General features: G+C 35.5%; 1 protein-coding gene across 2 annotated transcripts; it reads left to right on the forward strand.

Annotated features, from left to right (window-relative positions):
- Positions 1 to 8,970: 8,970 nt before the first annotated feature.
- LOC131949324 (cytochrome P450 3A11) lies at positions 8,971 to 19,286 on the forward strand. Of its 2 annotated transcripts, none has more exons than XM_059311169.1 (4): positions 8,971 to 9,191; positions 17,274 to 17,497; positions 17,776 to 18,447; positions 18,581 to 19,286. In XM_059311169.1, the coding sequence occupies exons 2-4, from the start codon at positions 17,285 to 17,287 to the stop codon at positions 19,187 to 19,189; spliced, it is 1,494 nt and encodes a 497-aa protein (XP_059167152.1). In that variant the 5' UTR covers positions 8,971 to 9,191; positions 17,274 to 17,284; the 3' UTR covers positions 19,190 to 19,286. The 2 variants fall into 2 exon arrangements, with proteins under 2 accessions (XP_059167152.1, XP_059167143.1); XM_059311160.1 differs by lacking the exon at positions 8,971 to 9,191 and adding an exon at positions 15,757 to 15,957.
- Positions 19,287 to 19,289: the final 3 nt, after the last annotated feature.

The following is a 19,289-nucleotide window of genomic DNA, read 5'->3' on the forward strand; positions in this document are numbered from 1 at the left end:
CGGGACAAAACGGCCCCGTCAAAACGGCCCCGTTAATACGACCCCGTCAAATCGACTCCCGACAAACCGACCCCGTCAAAATAGCCCCGTCAAAAGGGCCCCGACTTATTGGCTCCCGTCAAATGGGCTCCCGTCATATTGACTTGCGACATATAGGCTCCCGACAAATGGGCTCCCGATATTTAGGCTCCCGACAAATGGACTCCCGACATATTAACCCCTGACAAATAGGCTCAGGACATATTGGCTCCCGACAAAGCGGCTCCCGACATATTGGCTCCCGACATAAGGGCTAAAGACAAATGGGCTCCCGGCAAATGGGCTCACGACATTTTGGCTCCCGGCAATTGGGCTCCCGACATATAGGCTTTTGACAAAATGACTCCCGACATATTGGCTCCAGAAAAATGAATTATATGACCACTATTGGCATAAAAGTAACCATTGTGTCCTACCTCCAATACCACCATAACCTCTTTTTAATGCCCGAATGAAATTATTTTTTCATGAATCAACATTAATTCACAAACAAATCGAGCCCTTAAGGGCATGGGCGGGTGTACTTTTCGTCATAAATCCACTAAATCATCGATTTCCCACTTTTACTTGATCTATACAGAATAACCATCGTTGAATCTAAAAATGACATTGTTATGACCCTAAAAACAGTATTTAATTATGAAAAACCGGGTTCAATGTAGTGTGTACATGGTCTTTTGTTTAATTTTTTGGTAAAAAAAGCAATTTTTCGACCTAGAAAAGTACTATTAGGCTTCGCGGAAACCTAATGTGTTTCATATCAATGGAAAGGCCGTGACCTCCTTTCTTTATTTGTTCTAAAATTAAATGACCAATCAAAATACATATTTTAATGTGATTATTTTTCTACGTCATAAAGTTGTTTATTTTACTCAGTCGGGTTTTTCCGGTATGCAAATTTTTGACCTCAATTTTTTCATTGGCATACGACGGCGGAAGCTAGTTAGCGATTGGTCGTTTCGCTTCGGGAGTAAACATTCCCTTAGTTTCAGCGCGTTGCTAAGTTTGATCTAGTTTTGTTTCTCTAAGCTTCTGTAAAATACTTACATTATTTTAACATATAATTATTTCAATTAAATATACTATTAACAGTTTAGATTAGTTTGTGTGAATTATCATAAGCAGTGAGACGATTTAATTTGTTTCTCTTTCGATAATGCGTAGAACAAAATACTCGCTAAAAATAGATACACACATCTAACTAATTTACTAAAGCTAGGGCTCGTCCGAATGCAACTGATTGCAGCTACCTCTACTAAATCTAGCACTATTCAGACAAGCACTGGTGCAGATGTAATATGCACATTTACTAAGAAACTGCGGCAATGTAAGACACAGTTTTTACAGACAGAAGAAAGCACTGTTACATCTAGTACTAGTAGTACTAATTGTAAACCACAGCCATGCAGAATTATTGTCGACTGTGATTTGCTTCTTGATGTTATCAATATATCTCCTCGCACACTGTGATGTAGTGGCTACTATTGATGAAAAAAGTGTAAAGGGTTTGCTTCAAGCATGGTGTGGCAGTAATAAAAATGTTGTAAACCGTAAGTATACAACTGCAAAAGAATCCAGAACAAGGCCTTTCACAATAAACAAAGACGTCTTATCATAATTGGCTTTAGACATGAGACCATGCAAAATATACTGCTGTTTCTGTGATAGCATAATTCAATTTTGGGCCCAGGCATGCTATGGCATTGCTGTCAAAAGAAGGAAACCATAGTCGAAGACTCAGTGAAGACGCGAAAAAAGACGCCATGACAACAGCTTTACTACAACTCTAGGTAAAACAAACAGCGCCAGAAAAAAAGAAAACTAACAGCCGAACAAGCTCAGAAGGAATATATTCAGCAGCACCATACTTCAGGCTATAAATGTGGTCGATTTTAGTGACATACAGCGATAAATGTTCATTTTTTGCAACTTTTTGTTAGTTTTTTGCGTTTTTCTCAGTTTGATGTTTTTATGTACAATTGTTGAAATAACTTTGTTAATAATTATCAGAACTGAACTAAATTTGCTCCAGTTACTCTTTATATATGTTCAAAGAAAACTGATAGAACACTTTTGGAATTTTTGTAAAAAAAAAAATTTTGTTGTTGAAATAGTGAAAAAATTGGACGAAATAATGAAATTTTTACAGTAATGTTTTTAAAAAAAAAGTAAAAAAAAAACTATTTTCTTTTTTGAAAATGTAATCTATCAGAAGTCTTAAACACATGTGTCTGCAGACTATATTAAGTTTTCATGAAATTTGAACAAACCATTTTTGAGTTATTTCCATTTAAAAATCGTCAATAAAATCCAATATGGCCGCCGTCACCATGGCAACGGAAGATTTAAAAAATTAAAAAAAATATTTTTATGCTTAACTCTTTGAGTTATAACTATTAGCCAAGTATTACATCTTTAGACTCGGAAATAAGGAAGTAGGTACTCATCACCCGCCCATGCCCTTAACAGCTAAATTCTACCAATTCTAAAGTTTTGATAATGTTTAATTTACAACAGAAAAGATCTGTTGCTTAAAAGCGAGCACAGAAGTGTAAATGTATGATATACATGATGTTAACATGATAACAGCATTTTGTTTTGATAACCTACAAGCACAGTGGCGTAGCGAGGTCGGGTGTCACCCGGTGCAGCACTTAATGGTGTCACCCCCCCCCCCCCCACAGAGGCGTTGCGACCCTTCCCGGGGACAAACTTTCAAGTTTTCGATTTGCACCCCCCCCCACCCAAACTTTCGATTTGCACCCCCACCCCCTCAACTTTTTCTCTATATATTTTGCTATTTTTTGCCTTTGTGTCACCCCCCTATATGGTGTCACCCGGTGCGGTCCGCACCCCCCGCCCCCCCCCCCCTCGCTACGCCCCTGTACAAGCATATTGCAGTTAGGAAGGCACAGCGTGGACCCTTCTCCCCACACAATGAGTTGGAACAGCCTATAACCGACTCAATTATGAATGTTATAGATAGATGACCCTTAAATTAAAACATACTATATTTTATAATAGATAAACTAATATAAAAATAAGGCCTGCCGAACAAGAGATGCATACGTTGTATTACATAAGAGTGTTGGATAAGCTAAATCTAAAGAATATTGATGAAGGGGTCCCACTGGCAGATGTCATATTCAATGAGACCGCTTTGCCGGGAGACTTAGTCTCTACAGAAACGGTATTGTCAGTGCAGGGGCGTAGCTAGGATTTTTGGGCCCCTATGCAAAAATTATCAGTGGGCCCCTTCGTCAGCCGTTAGGCCAGTGGCGTCGCTAGGTCGGGTCTCACCCGGTGCGGCACTTCGTATTGTCACCCCCTCCCAGGAAACAATGCACATATATATATATATATATATATATATATATATATATATATATATATATATATATATATATATATATATATATATATATATATATATGTGTGTGTGTGTGTGTGTGTGTGTCGGCCTACATAGGCCTAAAATTTATATATATGCCACATACTGGTACACGTACGTGTTTAAGCTTTAATCACTGCTGACTTAATAGTAACGATGTTTATCTACAGTCTGTTTATAATACAGTTGGATGTAGCATTGTTTTCTTTATAGTTTACGTTTACGTCGTGGTGTCACACCCCCCCCTCCCCCCCTCTTGATATAATTTTCGATTTGTACTTAGAAGACTATTTAACTTTAACTAATGGATCTGGAAAATGGCATTTCATTCTATAAATTTTACAATTTTTTGCCTTTGGTGTCACCCCCCCCCCTAAATGGTGTCACCCGTTGCGGTCTGCACCCCCCGCCTCGCCTTCGCTACGCCTCTTCGTTAGGCTACAGAGGAGTTAAACGAAGAGATCAACTTCTACTTACGATGGATATTTTTTAATATATAAATATTCTGAAGGCAACATTTTATATTTTATATGTCCTGATTTTGTATTTATACTATATTATTATGCTTGCCTACTACTGCTAAAAAGTTTATTTATAGGCTGATTCTCTCAATGTCTTGCACGACAAAGTGATATAGCCTGTAGTGTTATTATAACGATTGGGCTCTGTTTGACCCACAAACACTGAATCCCACTGCCGAAACACTCCCCCCCCCCTTTTAACCTTTTTCTTTTTTAAAATTATTTATATGTAACAAATATTAAAATTCCATTGTAAAAGTTTTAATTTTTTATGAGGGAAAAGGGCCCCTATGTGCCTTGGGCCCCCATGCCTTGCTTACGCTAGCTTTACGGTAGCTACGCCACTGTGTCAGTGGTCCTTTTGTCTGGAGCCAAATTGACAGGAGCCTTTTTGTCGGGAGCCAAAATGACGCTAGCCTATTTGTCGGGAGTCGTAATGACGGGGGCCGTTTTGTGGAGAAACTAAATGGCGGGAGCCTATTTGTCGGTAGTCGTAATGACGGGGGCCGTTTTGTGGAAAAAACTAAATGACGGGAGCCTAATTGTCGGGAGCCAAAATGACGGGAGCCTATTTGTCAGGAGCCTTATTGACTGGAGCCCTTTTGTCGGGAGCCTATATAACGGGAGCCTATTTGTCGGTAGCCTAAATGACGGGAGCCTATTTGTCGGGAGCCTATATGACGGGGTCCATATGTCGCTGGCCCTTTTGACGGGGCCGATTTGACGGGGTCGTTTTGACGGGGTCGTTTTGTCGGGGTCGTTTTGACGGGGCCGTTTCGTCATTGGCCGAATTGACGCCGCACGAGCTTTTTGTAACCCGATAATCTAATAATTTTCTTTCTATACCATGATTAACAATTGGCACATAGTGAGTGTGTAATGCACCTATTTACAACACATTTTTAGGCTATTATTGAATGAATACAGAACAAAAATGATTACATAATGTAAAATGATAATGTAATCAGAACCTTTATATTTACTGTTGTATTTTATATGTTAAACCATTTCTGCTTTGCTAAAGGATTAAAGTTGTTTCAATTAAACAGTTTTTGGACATGATGCATCATTTAGAATAATAATATCTTAGCTAATGTTGTTTAGACCCTAGAGCAAACCAAACTCTCCACTCAGCTGTAGGCTCTCATAAATCCGAAGACTTGGTCGCTGTCAGCGTTTTACCACCCATTAGTAGCACTATGCTGACTTTGTCTCTCCTAGAAGAGTGGCTGCCCCCAGCTAACGAGCCTCATCTGCCAAAAGGTTCGAACTCGAGACTTTACCGGCTCCACTACGCCGACCCCAGATCTCTAACGTGTAATATTTTCCCTCCCAATGTTTGCTCGTGAAAGGTTACTACACCAGAAAGGAAGATATTTTCCCTCCCCAATGTTTACTAGTGAAATGTTACTACACCAGAAAGGAAGATATTTTCCCTCCCAATGTTTACTAGTGAAAGGTTACTACACCAGAAGGGAAGATATTTTCCCTCCCAATGTTTACTAGTAAAAGGTTACTACACCAGAAGGAAAGATATTTTCCCTCCCAGTGTTTATTAGTGAAAGGTTACTACACCAGAAAGGAAGATATGGGAGGCTACTTCAGAGAATGTATACAGGCCTCCATACTATTTAATACACAATTTTATATTACACAGTACCATTGCAATGGGCAACGATAGCGTTCGATCGATATTATCTGATATTCTAGGGGAGATTATGGACCAAAGTGCTAACACACCCCATATTTGGTGCTTTATGTGTCTGTTATCACGTATGCCTGCCGATCTAAAATTATGGGTCTATAACACAAGTTTTACTATGGCCATTTTCGAATGATTTATTATTTTTACTTCTGTTTCAGTCTAGACCAGAGCACATTCCTTTTGGTATGGGCGACAGTTTCCACTTACGTGTCGTAAATGTATTTTACTATTCCCAAGACTTGACCTAGTCTTGTTTAAGTCTTAAGTTTTTAAATGCTTTTCACAAGATCAAGCTCGCTAGGTTGTTTTGGTCTGTATTAATCGTTAAAATTCGACGCAACCAGATAGAAGGTTTCCTATATTACATTTCAAAAGAGGTGCTAACCTTTAAGCTACAATAAAGTAATTTAAGCCAAAATCTGATTTTTCTTCATTCAGTTCATGTAAAACAGACACTTTTACATCAAGATGTGTAAGTGCATTGAGTTCACCAATCAGCCAACATGTGAGTCAACAACTATAAATACACTAGGGTCACAGGTTCATCCAAACACCAACCAATGGCAACACAGCTAACTGTAACTCCGTGTTCCTGGACCCAGTTCCTAGTAAACGTCGAGTTCGCATACATTCAACGATATAACTCTACCATAAAAGGTCAAACACTTAAGATACTTTTCAGTTTTTGTATATTTTTATTTTAAAGGCATTAAAAAAATAAACATAAAAGAGAAATATTTGGCATATTCTCTTCCAGAGAATTCAGCTTAAAAACAAAAGGCTATCACCAGATGCCGTTCTTGTACAGTTTTTGAAGTTTTTGTACAGTTCAAATAATTTAGAATTGTTTAGTTGTATTTCTTTGTTACTATTTAAATAAAACAGTGTGATTATCAAATGTTTTTAACATTTTTCAAATTAAATAAATAAATAAAATAAAAATACATTTTCATCGACTTCATAGTTAAGTATCAATAGACCATACACATCCTTTAAAATAACAAGTTTTTAAATTTCATTGTAAATATTTTAACCCCCACCACGACACCCCCCCCCCCCCACCCACCCACCTACGCTAATTTCCACTAAGTGTAACTTAGAGTATTGGTGGGTGTTTTTTTTTTAACCAGAGATTAAGTGTAACTTTGCGTTTTTTGGCCTATTTTTATTTTACTACTGCAAAAGAGATTTGATTAGGAACAAAGATTCAACATTTAATTTTCTATCTTAGTTTATAGGAATTGTAAGTTAATATATAAGTTTCATAGTGTAAAAGTAGGCCTACAATGTTTATTCTTTCCATTATGATAATAATTAATTATTGTCGTTGTTACTATGGTTTTATCAACTACTCATACACAAGACAAGACGGCCTATTTTAGTGTGTAGATAGAATGCTACTGTTTGTCTGACAACAATCCGTCACAGGCAGCAAAACAATAATAAATATAAGTTTTGTAGAGGCTGATTTTTCTTCAGATCTATTTAGCTCTTTTTATTTTAGCTCTGTTCTATCTTCATCTCTTTCATTCTAATATTTACCAACTGTTGAAACGTAATAGATAATACAATTCAGATCATAAAAACCCGCGTTTCCATTACTGATAAAATTAGAATAGAATGTAATTAAGTAGTAAAACGGACAATGGTTAAAAACAAAACATCGGGTCCTTATACAGGCCATTATTTATTTATTTTTTTGTCGCGAGACCGGAGCGGGACAAATTGAGCTTTAGTATAGACTATATGGCTCTCACACTCTGATTAGGTCTGCTGTTTTGAGGCTGCTCGAAGATTTCCTAAAAAACCTTACCCACGGGTAATAATTAGATACTTAAACCTTTTCAACTTCATGGAGAAAAAAAATGTAGTCACAATTTACAAAGCATTTCAAATGAGTGATAGAGGATAAGATACATTTGTTTCTGTACATAATACATAATACCTCAGTAAAACCTTTATATAACATTATATTCAGCATTTAAAAAATAGACCAACCAGCGCCATTCACACACACACAAAACCAACCAATGCCACTCAAAAATAGACCAGGTGTTATAGCGCACAATCAGTGAAAGGAAACGATGGCCCTCCCTGCTGCCTACCCCCCACCCCTAACTCTAACATCGTATGGACCTGTAAAAATCAAGCCGCGAGCGGGTATATGGGTAGCGCGCAGGCGCGATAAGGTTATTGGATTGTTTACTGGCCTAAATATTAGCGAGTTGCGCAGCTTGCGCCGTGACCTTTGTTGCCATGGTAATCATGGCTGTACCTTGAACCTAAATTCCATGTTTCCGGTTGACCATTGCTAATTAAGGCCGTGTCGCTTAAGGCTCTACCACAGCACACCTGATCTACGCATGTCGCCGTGCGCATCTTTGTTTAAACCTCAAGAGGATTTAGATTCAAAGCCTATTTTAATTTTTGGATCTCGTTTATTATCTTACAGAGGAGCAATGTGCTGAAATATAAGGTAAGAGTCTATAAATAATAAAGTACTTAATATTTAGAAATAGATGCCTAAATGTTGAAAATAGTAATAATTGGGTATTGTAAAATTAACCTATATTTTAAAATTACGATTTCAATGGTCCGCAAGCCTAGGAAGGCTGGCCGCGAGAGAGCCTTAATTTCGCGCCAAATTTCCTGTGATTCTTACGTTATTAAAATATTGCATTACTTGATATCTATGATATTAGTATTAGCCTACTAATATTAATAATTTAGAATTTAGATTAAGTAGCCTACATTTACCAAATTATTACGGTTGATTAGGACAATTAGGTCTAGATCTAGACTCTACATTAATTTCATTTTAAGATTTTTACACAAGTAGACCTGGATCTAGAATTCTAGATAGCCTAATAAATTCTGGATTTAGAAAAACGAATCCAGATTACTAGATTCTAGATCTAGATCTATTGATCTATAGTAACTAGATCTAGATCTAGATCTAGATCAGACTAGATTTAGATCTAGTAAAAAGTAAAAAATAATCTAGCTTTAGTTAGGCCTAGATCTAGTTTAATTAATTCTAGATCTAGAATCTAGATCTAATTTAATTAATCTAATAGGGCCAACACTAATTTTTATTTAGATCTAGATTCTAGAATCTAGATAAGTTAAATTAATTTATAGGGCCTAAGTGTTCATCTAATTATGCATTAAGTACTAAGTTAAGTAGGCCTAATATAAGTAGTATTAAGTAGGCCTAGGCCTATACCATTTCAGTAATTACTAATTAGCCTATTTATTTTAATGCAGTACATTTAGATAGCGAGTTGCGCAGCTTGCGCCGTGACCTTTGTTGCCATGGTAATCATGGCTGTACCTTGAACCTAAATTCCATGTTTCCGGTTGACCATTGCTAATTAAGGCCGTGTCGCTTAAGGCTCTACCACAGCACACCTGATCTACGCATGTCGCCGTGCGCATCTTTGTTTAAACCTCAAGAGGATTTAGATTCAAAGCCTATTTTAATTTTTGGATCTCGTTTATTATCTTACAGAGGAGCAATGTGCTGAAATATAAGGTAAGAGTCTATAAATAATAAAGTACTTAATATTTAGAAATAGATGCCTAAATGTTGAAAATAGTAATAATTGGGTATTGTAAAATTAACCTATATTTTAAAATTACGATTTCAATGGTCCGCAAGCCTAGGAAGGCTGGCCGCGAGAGAGCCTTAATTTCGCGCCAAATTTCCTGTGATTCTTACGTTATTAAAATATTGCATTACTTGATATCTATGATATTAGTATTAGCCTACTAATATTAATAATTTAGAATTTAGATTAAGTAGCCTACATTTACCAAATTATTACGGTTGATTAGGACAATTAGGTCTAGATCTAGACTCTACATTAATTTCATTTTAAGATTTTTACACAAGTAGACCTGGATCTAGAATTCTAGATAGCCTAATAAATTCTGGATTTAGAAAAACGAATCCAGATTACTAGATTCTAGATCTAGATCTATTGATCTATAGTAACTAGATCTAGATCTAGATCTAGATCAGACTAGATTTAGATCTAGTAAAAAGTAAAAAATAATCTAGCTTTAGTTAGGCCTAGATCTAGTTTAATTAATTCTAGATCTAGAATCTAGATCTAATTTAATTAATCTAATAGGGCCAACACTAATTTTTATTTAGATCTAGATTCTAGAATCTAGATAAGTTAAATTAATTTATAGGGCCTAAGTGTTCATCTAATTATGCATTAAGTACTAAGTTAAGTAGGCCTAATATAAGTAGTATTAAGTAGGCCTAGGCCTATACCATTTCAGTAATTACTAATTAGCCTATTTATTTTAATGCAGTACATTTAGATGAACATAATCATTTAATCATTATGTTTGATTAGGACTCTACATTAATTTTTTAGTTATATTTTTACACGTTTTCAGTTACAGCAATGTTTTTATTTTTGCCGAAACTATTCTTAGATTCTATTTCATACAAGTACTAGTCTAGATCTAGAACTTGTAAAAATAGTGAGACATTGTTAAATGGTTAAGAATAGATTTAGACTAGTTCAGGTATAATTCTCCATCAAGTAGGCCTATATATTTAAATTAATATAGGGCCTAGGCCTATGTATATATCTATAACTTAATAACTAGGCCTATATAATTTTATAAAGCCCTATGCCCTTAGACCTCTTTATTAAGGACAATTTTAGTACTTGATAATTTTATTAATATTAATTTATTTCTAGACTTGTGTGCCTACAACTTGGGTTAATTTGTTTTCTTTGTACATCTTATTTACTTATAGGCAAGACCAACAATGTGTAAAGAGGATTGCTAATGCAATCAGAAACTTGATGGCTGAGATAAAGCGGCTGAGGAGAACAGAGGCTTGTGACTGGAATAGGTTGGTGGAACTTGTGTACAGCCCTTTCTATGTTCAACCAATGTCTCAGGTGGAAGTACATTTAGTAAGTATGGAGACTGAATTTATTTTTAATTTTTAAATTTATTTTATTTACTTTGCAATATGTTGTGCTAGATATATATTTTGTGAAATGGTCTGCTAAATTCTAATTCCATTTGCCCTTCTCTTTTCAGGTAGTTTTCATGGAGAATGATGTGGCTGCTGGGACATAACTTAAGTCTACATTCAACTGCTTGCAGATCTCAAGAAGCCTGGGGTTCTCGTGCAGCGCCGCAAGCACTCAGGCTGATTGGGAAGTTAATTTCTGGTCCTTCGATAAAGCTCAGTTACAAGACCGCAATGTGGCGATCAAATGTACTCTGTTTCTTAAAGTCATGGAAGCGTTGTTGACTTCTACTGAACCTTTCTTGGTGCGACAGCTGGAGAGGTATCTGATGGGAAATCTGATTGGTGTTCAGCTGACTCATAAGTGGGAGCAAGGTGATCAGGGTGTGTCGCAATACAGTGGAAGGACTATTAAAAGGCTGCCAGCAACAAAATAAAAGTCTGCTCTTTACACCATAAGCTACTGGGCAGAGGATGAGGATAATGCTGAGGATTTCAGTCATCTGGCAGAATCACTGGTTGTTAACTTTGTAGGAGTCTTGTTTTTCTTTCTGAATAATAGCTTATCAGAATTTCAGAGTACTTCTTTCATTTTTAGTATACAAATGAGCTTTATTTTTTAAACATTAGTGTTTTTGTAAATTGTTACTGAAAAAATGATTGCTGTGAATTGTAAACTTATTTTGAAAACTAATACTAACAATGTTTATAATTAAGTTTAGTTTTCATAGTGTAAAAAAAAATACATTTTAATTAATTACTTAACTTATTTTTCAGGGTAATTGAAATCAGCTAGATAATCCTAGAATCAGTAGTTAATGTGCTTCAAAAATGTTGGTCCAAACTAATTTATCACACAAGTACTAACGCTTTTTAAAATATATTTTTTTCCTCAGATGTGCTAATTGTATCTAAAGATTAATTATAATTGATACTTAAGAAAATTGTTTTAACACTAAGAGACTAAAGTGGTCCAAGAAGTTTTTCGACACCTATTTTTTTTTTCCAGCATACATTCAATGAATGGGTTAGATTTACTAGTAATTATACTTTAAACCAATATTTTAATGTTTATTCCTTGATAATTAATACTACTTTTCTTCTTAAGAGATCTTAATGAGACGAGGCTGATTTCTTGTACTGTAGATTTGTTTCTTCACACTAATTATGATTATGTAACTTTTTTACAGTACTGTGTTGGTCGTAGATTATACAAGGGCTAAATTGAGGTTGTCACTATGTAGTTTATTTCTTTGCTCTGATAAACATATTTTTAAATTAGTGCAAACAATCTTTTTTTTTACTTTGCCATTCTCCTAAATGTTTCTATCTTATTAGACAAAATTAAAATTCATGTGGTAATCTGATTACTGTATTTTAATACTGTGTTTCTCACATTCTAATAATTTACATTGCATAGTTTAGTAGTAATAAACACTGGTACACACTTTGAAAGCTGTTTTCTTTTTATTTTGTTCTATAATTTTATTATGGCCTCCTAATATAGACACGGAATATCAAGTAAGTGGGGGGGGGGGGGGGGCTGAGAGAGAAAGTAAAGGCAACCAATTGCTACTTCCATTTATCATGAAGTGTGTGTATGTATGTACTCTACTCTACTTCATCTACCCAAGTAATATCGTTCATTACAATTAGATATAAAGAACGTGTGCAGTAATATGTGCTTATGCATTTCTATTATACAATAATAGTAGTAACAGTATTAAATAATAATAAATCGATTTACAATAACTAGATCTAGTTTAGTTTAAACCTAGATCTACATTATTTTTTTTTACACGGAGTAATAAGTCAATAATAATATATGAATGGCATTAAATTACTCATTCAAATCACATCCAGTCCAGTATAATAACTTAGACTTTAAGCTTGATTATAATTTTTTAGTTTTTAAAAAAATGCGAATCCCGAATGATGCAATAAAATTATAATTTTTTAATTTTTCGAAAAATGCGAATCCGTGATGATGCAATGAAAAAACCATCGGTGCCAACTTTTTTGCTTATGTAACATTGACTTGAATGACGAAGGTCTAAGCTGTTTTAGCCACGCCCACAAATTTTTAAAAGGCCATATCTTAGCTCCTAATTAAGCTAGAGACACAAAATTGGTATCAATGTGTAGGGAAAAAAATCCTGTTTTTTTGTGGTATAATTGTACTTGAAATTAGTGGAGTTTAAAAATTACGAGCAACAGCCTATAAATATCAAGGCTACCATCTGTTCCGGTTTGGGGCAGTTAAAAGTAAATATGCCAGTTTTTAATGGAAATTTAGAACAAGAATGTGCCAAAGAAGTTTATCAACTATCAAATATTTGCAAAATGGCGTTTAGGCCCTAGTATAAATGCCATGAAAAAACAGACCGCTAATAACAAAATGCTTTAGCACTGTTACAATTGTCAGTATAGTAGAACATTAAATATTGAATTTGTTACAAGAAATAAATAGATAATTAATATCTTATGCCAGTTTTTAATGGAAATTTAGAACAAGAATGTGCCAAAGAAGATCAACTATCAAATATTTGCAAAATGGCGTTTAGGCCCTAGTATAAATGCCATGAAAAAACAGACCGCTAATAACAAAATGCTTTAGCACTGTTGCAATTGTCAGTATAGTAGAACATTAAATATTGAATTTGTTACAAGAAATAAATAGATAATTAATATCTTATGCCAATAAATCTCAATATGACTTTTTTTTACCCATCCCTACATTCTACAGGCCCCCCTTTATTCTATAAATAAAATTCAGTGTCATAGAATGGTCGTAAAAACAAATAGGACCATTATTAAAATATGTACCGTTCACTATCACGTCAGCCGATGCACACACTTTGTCGTGGTGTGATCACAGCTTGCCTTGAGGACCCTCACAGCTTCACAAGAGGAAGGATCGCTTGCAGGCCCAACCAAGCCGGACATGTTAGGTGCTAGACAACAGGTGCATCATCCTACCCTGTCAATTTAAAAAACGCCTGTCACAGAAACTGAAGAAAATAGGCAATACCAAAAAAACAGTGTCAGAGAAAAGTACAGAGATTCCTAAAATATATTTGTGAAGCTGTGGGGTGGATGTCAAAAAAATCCTGCAATGCCGACCAATGAAAAATAAAACATTTTCCTATCAGAAGGTATCATTAGAGTTATGTAAACATAAGAGCTGGGAAACTAACAAGAGAGGCAGGAGACCGTGACAACGACGATGCTAAAGATGCTAATGATGTATGATCCATTATCAAGGAATTATATTTTTAAAGGAAATCTGTGCCTTAAGCAGTTCTACAGATCAAGAATAGAACTAGTCCTGTGTTTTTGCTAAAATGTATATACGGGACATATAACACGACAATGGCTCTTTTTTTTTTCTAATGAAGGGCTTGGGCCAGCTTTACTTCTGTTCCACTCAGGTCTATCTGCTATCTCCAACGTCTGAACAATTCCAGTTGCTGTGTGTCTGTCCCGTCTACATCTATCTCACCCTGCCGTTTGGTCTTTTCCCTTTTCTGGTTTGGTTATATTCAGTGTTTGTTTTTCTCCGGGGAGGGGGGGGGGGGGGCATTTTATATTGGGGGGGGGAGAGTCTAAATTTTCCTGGGGGGGGGGGCGACAGACACCGGTAAAAGTATATATTGTGTATATAAACGAGATTTCGTTCGGTGGGGCGGCGGTAGACTTTCTTCGGCTGGGTGTGTGTGTGGGGGGGGGGGGGGGCAAAGAGGTGCCTGGAAGAAACTCTAGTTATATCTCTTCTTTGTTTGATAATCTTTCTAGACAATCTAGCAGTTGTAGGTTTCCTTTTTGAATTTCTGCCACGGTTTTTGCAAGTTTCATAAATCATTTGGTTGGTTTGAAATCTTCGTCCATTATCTTTATGAGTCGGTCAATATATATATTCCGTACGCCGGTAATTTCGTGACCTAACTAAAGCGGTACTAAAATTTTCGTTTCACACACCCGCACATACACACAAACACGAACATGGGAAGATATCTAAAATAGGTTTTCCCAACTAAAATGTGTTTAAAGCTGCATGCTAATTTTCAGTTTAAAAATAATGTTTTCAAATACAAAATTGATCACATAAACAGACTGATATCTAAAACAGAGTAATGAATGCCAAGAGGCGATAATATTACTATAAAGGGGTCATCCATAAATGACGTCACGCTTTTTTGGACGATTTTTATCTCCCCCCCCCCTTCCCTCCGTCACACGTCGTCACAAAAAGCCAAACCCTCCCCCCTATAATGACGTCACACCTCAGCCTACACCCCCCCCCCCCCTCAAAATTGGTGTAAGAACTCTGTCAACATAAAGTATTTTGATAATTTCCTATTACAATTTATTAAACTCGTTTTCTAAAACTTGACATAACGGCTAAAACTCGTTTTCGAACATTGCTTTCTCATAATGAAAATAAAATGACGTCACATCATCTGACCGCCCCTCCCCCTCATCACACACCGTCACAAAACTACGGACCCCCCTCCCCCCATGAGTGTGACGTCATTTATGGACGACCCCTAAGACGGGTCTATACCATTACCAAACGACTGTCTATAATTATTGATGATAAAGAAAAATAAAGATGTTCTTTTCCGCAAGGTTAGGGTGTAATGCCAAATTACTTTCATTGAATCAAAGAACACATTTTTTAATAGGCTTAAGTAAGCAGACATCTAACGATTTAATGTGTTGTGTAGTGCCGTAAAAAATGTCTATTTTTATGCGAATCTTAATCTAAATACGTTCAATCAACTGGACGAAGAAAAATATTTTTTCATGCTTTCCCCTTTCACCGGATTGATTTTGCGTTACTTGCATTTCGTGACCTACTTAGATTTGTTTTGCAAAAAGAATAATTTTCTTATGCTAGCTTACGATTTAAGAATGACACACAGGGGTTATTGAATCGAAACTACGACAAGGTAAACACAGGCCAGTGGATGATAAGCAATTTACAAGATGTAAAGAGACTAAAAAAATTTGAGCCAAATAAGAATGTCAACAAATCTATGACAAATATTTAACATTTTTATCTGACCTCCTAAAAAAAGTAATGCCAAAGTACGAGCTAGCTTTGTGTTAAAAGTCTATCAGGCCGTGCAGATTTTTTATGCTGATGTTGCCAGCTGCGTGCAAGTGAAAGCAGCGAACTAAGAATACACTATTTATTTCTATTTTTCTTGTAGTTCTATTGCTATTGGGGTTTTGAAAGGAAAATACTAAATAAATCGTGAACATTTGTGTAAAATAGCTTTTGTAATTGGTAATTACATTTCTTTAGTTATTATTGTTTTTAAATTTAGTCCATTTTATCAATAATATTTGTATTTTTGCTAGTAATAATGATACTAACGATTAGTATTATTACTAATGTAATCTAATCAAATGTATTTCAAAAATGAAAGATTTAATACTGAAGCGTGTACATAAGAAAAGCTTAAATCTATTAGCCTACAACACGCTTTTAAATGCACCAAAATATGAAAGTAATAAGTTTTCTTTTCTTAATGCATTTTATTTAAGTGCTCTTAAAATTTGAAAATAAACAGTAGGCCTAATAAATAAACACCAGTTGATTTGACAAACTTATTGTGTCTTAATGAACTCCTCTTTTAGTATTGAATGTTTTAATGTTTAAACAGTGGCGTCGCTAGGTTGGGTGTCACCCAGTGCGGCATTTTATGGTGGCCCCATCCCCACCAAGAAACAAAGTATATATATATATATATATATATATATATATATATATATATATATATATATATATATATATGTGTGTGTGTGTGTGTGTTTGTCTGTCAGCCTACATAGGCCTATAATTTAAATGTATGCCACACATGCGTACATGTATGTGTATAAGCTTTAATCACTACAGACTTAATAGTAACGATGTTTATCTATAGTTTGTTAATGATATAGTAGGATGTAGCATTGTTGTCTCTATAGTTAGTACGTTTACGTCATGGTGTCACCTCCACCCTCTTGTAATAATTGTCGATTTGAACGACTATTTAACTTTAATTAATTATAAATGGAACTGGCAAAAAGCATTTTTCTTCTGTACATTTTGCAATATTTTGCCATGGTGTCACCCCCCCCCCCCCTATACAGTGTCACCCAGTGCGGTCTGCACACCTGCCCGCCCTCGCAACGCGTCTGTGTTTCAATTATTTTTTAATGACTGATGTCAAGTTAAGCAAACACAAAAAAATTCTGTTCTTTATAAATTTAACTCAGTTCCAAACAATTTCTATTTACATAACAGGCTAATGCAGTGTGCAATTCACACTAAAGTTCCTACTGAATTCACCAAGACAAATGGAGAATTTTAGTTTTGAGATGGAGCAATCTATAGTTTATTATGACATACACTTAATCTTAATGCTTGACTTAAGTAGTCAATCCTGAAAAATGTAGATGCAGATAGTCCAAAAACTTCACTGTCATCTGTAAATGCATTAAATCATATAGATCTATATCTGTGCAAAGTAATGTAACCGGTATTATAATTATATTATCATTTGAATAATTATTCTATTTCTATTTTGTAAAGAATATTCTGACATTTCCCCTTGACAGTGTTCACAAGAATGGATGCTCTCTCTATACTACTTGTCATCATCGTGATCGTCCTGGCTCTGATCTGTATGATCAAAGTAACAGGACCAGACCACAGCAGCTTTCAAAAAATGGGCATAGCCACACCTCCTCCATCTTGGCTCCTTGGTAATTTCATGCTTGATATAAAACATGGAATTTTTGAAGTGCAGAGGATCTTTTATAAACAATTTCAAGATAAAAAGGTAAATGTTGTAAATTTTAGTAAACAAAGCACAAAATTATGGATGTTTTTTCAACAGGCCTTTAAAAGTTGTAAGATCAAATACTAGTGAAGTAGAGAATTACTCTAGCATTCAACAAGTGTTGAAATCAAGTGTACACAATACACTTTTTAGTTAATTAACCTACTTGAAATAATGATTTTTGTATTGTCAATTTAAATAAATGTTAATCACTGATTAATAGAGTATTTTCTCATTTCATATATACATGATTAAAACAACTTGCCTTATTGCTTTAGGTGTATGGCTGGTATGGCTGTAGAACTCAAGTTATGATTGCCAGAGATCCGGATATTATTAAAGAGATTCTTGTGAAAAATTTCAACAACTTTGTTGATCGGAATGATTTCTTCTCTGTTGAATCTCCTTTAAAAGAGAGCATACTCTTTCTTAAAGGGGAGCATTGGAAACAAGTGAGAAAACTAGTTAGTCCAACTTTCAGCTCCAGTCGTATCAAAGTTATGTCCCATCATATTGAACGCAATGCCAAGATACTGCTAGAACACATCCATACACTACAGGAGTCAGGCCAGGAGGTTGAGCTGAGAGAGTTTATTTCAGCGTTTACCTTAGATGTGATAGCCAGCACAGCTTTTGGTCTAGATCTCAATACACTTAAAAATCCAAACTCTAGGTTTGCTACTGAAGCTTACAAGATCCTGAACCCCAACCCAGTGCTTTTTTCATTTGCTTTTATGTCCCCATTTTTGGGAAGGCTTTTTTCAAAAATGGGTTTACCATTTTTCCCCAAAAAATCCATGGATTATTTTGCACAAGTAGTGGATACAGCTATAGAAGAAAGGAAAAGAGATGGACTTAATGGCAAAGTAAATGACTTCCTTGATCTGATCATGAATGCTGAAAAAACTGATGTTGAACAAGAAAAAGAACTTACAAGAGTTGAAATACATGTATGTTAACTGTTTAACATAACCTGTTTTTAGTTATATTACATTTAAATACCTCAGAAGCTTATAGTTTAGTCAATGTAATAAGTATTATTAAATAGCAATTGTTAATTGTTGTAACTATTTTTACTTTCAGGGCCAGTCACTAATTTTTATTCTTGGTGGCTATGATTCACTGGCAGCAAGTTTATCCTTCACCTTGTTTCTCCTGGCAATACATCCTGAAATTTGCCAGAAAGTCCTAGACCAGATAGATGAAAAATGTGGACAAAAATTACCAAGTTATGAAACTGTCCAGGAATTAACCTATCTTGAAATGTGTACCAATGAAACTTTGAGGATGTTTCCAACAGGCGTCTTCTTAAACAGAAATGCCATTGATGACATAAATATTCAAGGCATTCATATCCCTAAAGGTATGACAGTGATGATTCCAGTGTATGCATTGCACACTGACCCCGACATTTGGCCGGAACCCGACAAATTTATCCCAGAAAGGTTTACACCAGAGAACAAAGAATCCAGACACCCTTATACCTATTTGCCTTTTGGTCAGGGTCCAAGAGGCTGTGTTGGAATGCGACTGGCACAGCTGGAGTTGAAGATCACCTTGGCAACAATCTTACAGTCCTATGTCCCAGTGAGGTGCACCAAGTCTGTGTACCCTGTTACTATAACCAAATTTCAGCTGAAGGCAAAGGATGGCTTGTGGGTGAAATTTGAATCTAGAAAAAAAGCTGCATGAAAATATGCAGTGAGGGAATATTAAAAAGAAAAAGCTGCACTGCTGAGCTGCTTAATTCATTTCTTAAACATTAGAGCCATACTTGTATTGTTTATATTAG

The sequence above is a fragment of the Physella acuta genome, unplaced genomic scaffold (genome assembly GCF_028476545.2).
Source record: "Physella acuta isolate Inbredline_101_S28 unplaced genomic scaffold, ASM2847654v3 ptg000061l, whole genome shotgun sequence".
NCBI classification, from domain to species: domain Eukaryota; kingdom Metazoa; phylum Mollusca; class Gastropoda; family Physidae; genus Physella; species Physella acuta.

Bases quoted from the DNA above. Each gene is read 5' to 3' on its own strand.
- LOC131949324 (XM_059311169.1), top strand. From the start codon at position 17,285: ATGGATGCTCTCTCTATACTACTTGTCATCATCGTGATCGTCCTGGCT. The intron at 17,498-17,775 runs GTAAATGTTGTA...TTATTGCTTTAG, and splicing joins AACAATTTCAAGATAAAAAG to GTGTATGGCTGGTATGGCTG. The intron at 18,448-18,580 runs GTATGTTAACTG...TTTTACTTTCAG, and splicing joins TTACAAGAGTTGAAATACAT to GGCCAGTCACTAATTTTTAT.